Source organism: Helianthus annuus, chromosome 13 (genome assembly GCF_002127325.2).
Source record: "Helianthus annuus cultivar XRQ/B chromosome 13, HanXRQr2.0-SUNRISE, whole genome shotgun sequence".
Lineage (NCBI taxonomy): Eukaryota > Viridiplantae > Streptophyta > Magnoliopsida > Asterales > Asteraceae > Helianthus > Helianthus annuus.
This window is the reverse complement of record NC_035445.2, coordinates 105,757,620-105,759,409: the sequence shown is the minus strand read 5'-3', so window position 1 is coordinate 105,759,409 and position 1,790 is coordinate 105,757,620. Positions and strand designations below refer to the sequence as shown.

The 1,790-nt window shown below is 32.0% G+C and overlaps 1 protein-coding gene across 1 annotated transcript; it reads right to left on the bottom strand.

The window, feature by feature from the left end:
- Positions 1–888: 888 nt before the first annotated feature.
- LOC110903090 (calcium-binding protein KRP1) lies at positions 889–1,567 on the bottom strand. Its single transcript, XM_022149273.2, has one exon. The coding sequence runs from the start codon at positions 1,357–1,359 to the stop codon at positions 1,000–1,002; it is 360 nt and encodes a 119-aa protein (XP_022004965.1). The 5' UTR covers positions 1,360–1,567; the 3' UTR covers positions 889–999.
- Positions 1,568–1,790: the final 223 nt, after the last annotated feature.

The window sequence follows — 1,790 nt, the reverse complement described above, 5'->3', positions numbered from 1 at the left end:
TTATTATATTAGAATGTTTTTAAAATAATTAACAACTTTTATTTATTAAAAGTAGTAAGACGTAAAAAGAAAATAAAACGTTATTTAAGTTGGCTGGCTTTAAAGCTTCATTTAAATTTATGTGTATTATTGTTTATACAAACTGAATTCGAATACCCACTTCAAGCCGCTATGAACAAAAAAATCCCATTTCAAAATTAAAATGACTCGCTTTAGTTTAAAACATAAGAAAACGATTATTTTTCGAATAATCAAAAAAGGTTTCTTTTTAAATAAAATAACGTTTTAAAAAGAAATACTAGTAATAATAATAACTAAAGATAAAAAATGAAAGAAAAACAAAAGGGTTTGAATTATGTTAATGTCAAAGTTGAAGAAGAAGGTACATTTAGTAGAAAAAGAGGTACATTCAGCAGCACCCAATTTTTAGGTAGATCACATGTATTGAATAATCCTTTTCTTTTAGAGACTGTATTCATGGAGTCAACAAAGAAAATAAAAATTTTCCCAATAAAATATTTAACTACTCGATGTATATTTTTAAAAGGTAATCTTTCTTCAAGGCTTGGACCCTTAGATCTTTAGAGCTTTGCTTTAACTCTAAAGGTTTTGCGATTAGACCCAAGTCCCAACCCCCCACCCTTTACTATTCGATATTGTTTGCTAACTTTGCAACCATTTCCATTTGACTTGAATTAGTTTCTACCCCGTGAAAATATTTCCTAGATTGCCTTTTTCCTAGACCCGCAACTACTTTTGTACAACAAATGCAATTTTTTCTTAGATCCGCAACTACTTTTGCACAACAAATGCAAATCAAGTTATAACACATCAAAAATTATTATGATGCTTGATATAATACAATATTAATTGTTATTGCTCGATAGCTAATTTTTAATATTGTTCCTGACAGAAAATTAATAACCATGACACTCTCAATGAATGTTTCATAAACATCTTCAAAGAAAACAAGTGTTAATTAAGAAAATTAGATTACAACTATTGATATGAATTCTTCATCTCTTGCTCAAGAGCATATTCTAACAAAACCTCCGACTGATCCATCAAATCCGGGCTTAATCTAAACATAAGAACACAAAACTCCATCTGATTAAGCGCACCATCGCCGTCACAATCTCCTTCTCTCAACATACTCAACAGATCGTCGTCGCTAAGATCCTGGAGTCCCAAAACCGAAGCGTTGTTCTTCAAACTATCAAACGTGATCACCCCTTTATCCGCGTCCATTAATAGTTGAAACCCTTTACACAATTCCCCGATCAGGCCATCGCCGCCTAACTTTTCCTCCATCAAAGGTAATTGATCATGAAACTCCACTTGATTGTTCAATGCAGCCATTGAAGTTTCAAAGAGATATTGAAAGTAATCTTGATTGATTATAATGAAGTGGTACTTTTGTATATATGAAGAGAAAGTTGACAAGTTCAACTAGGTGTTTTCAACGAAAGGGGAGGTTGCTGGCTTTTGGAATTGACAATTTCACACGGTGTGGGTAGAATTTAATGGAAGAGAGGTAAAGTCGTCATTTGGCTTTGATGGTGAGAGGGAAGATGCTTCTTGTTAGGGGAAATTCCCATGAAATTGGTTACATGAAATGACGAATTCACCCTTGTACAAAGGAAAGTGAAGCTATGGGAATGGGAATGGCCGAAATTTGGAGATTAGAATACTTTTTTATACATGTTCTTGTTTTCTTCATGGACAGATATTTTATTTTGTTTATATATTATTGGTTATGTATTTTTGTTTTCTCGTTATTATTATTTTTT

Bases quoted from the DNA above. Each gene is read 5' to 3' on its own strand.
- LOC110903090 (XM_022149273.2), bottom strand. From the start codon at position 1,359: ATGGCTGCATTGAACAATCAAGTGGAGTTTCATGATCAATTACCTTTG.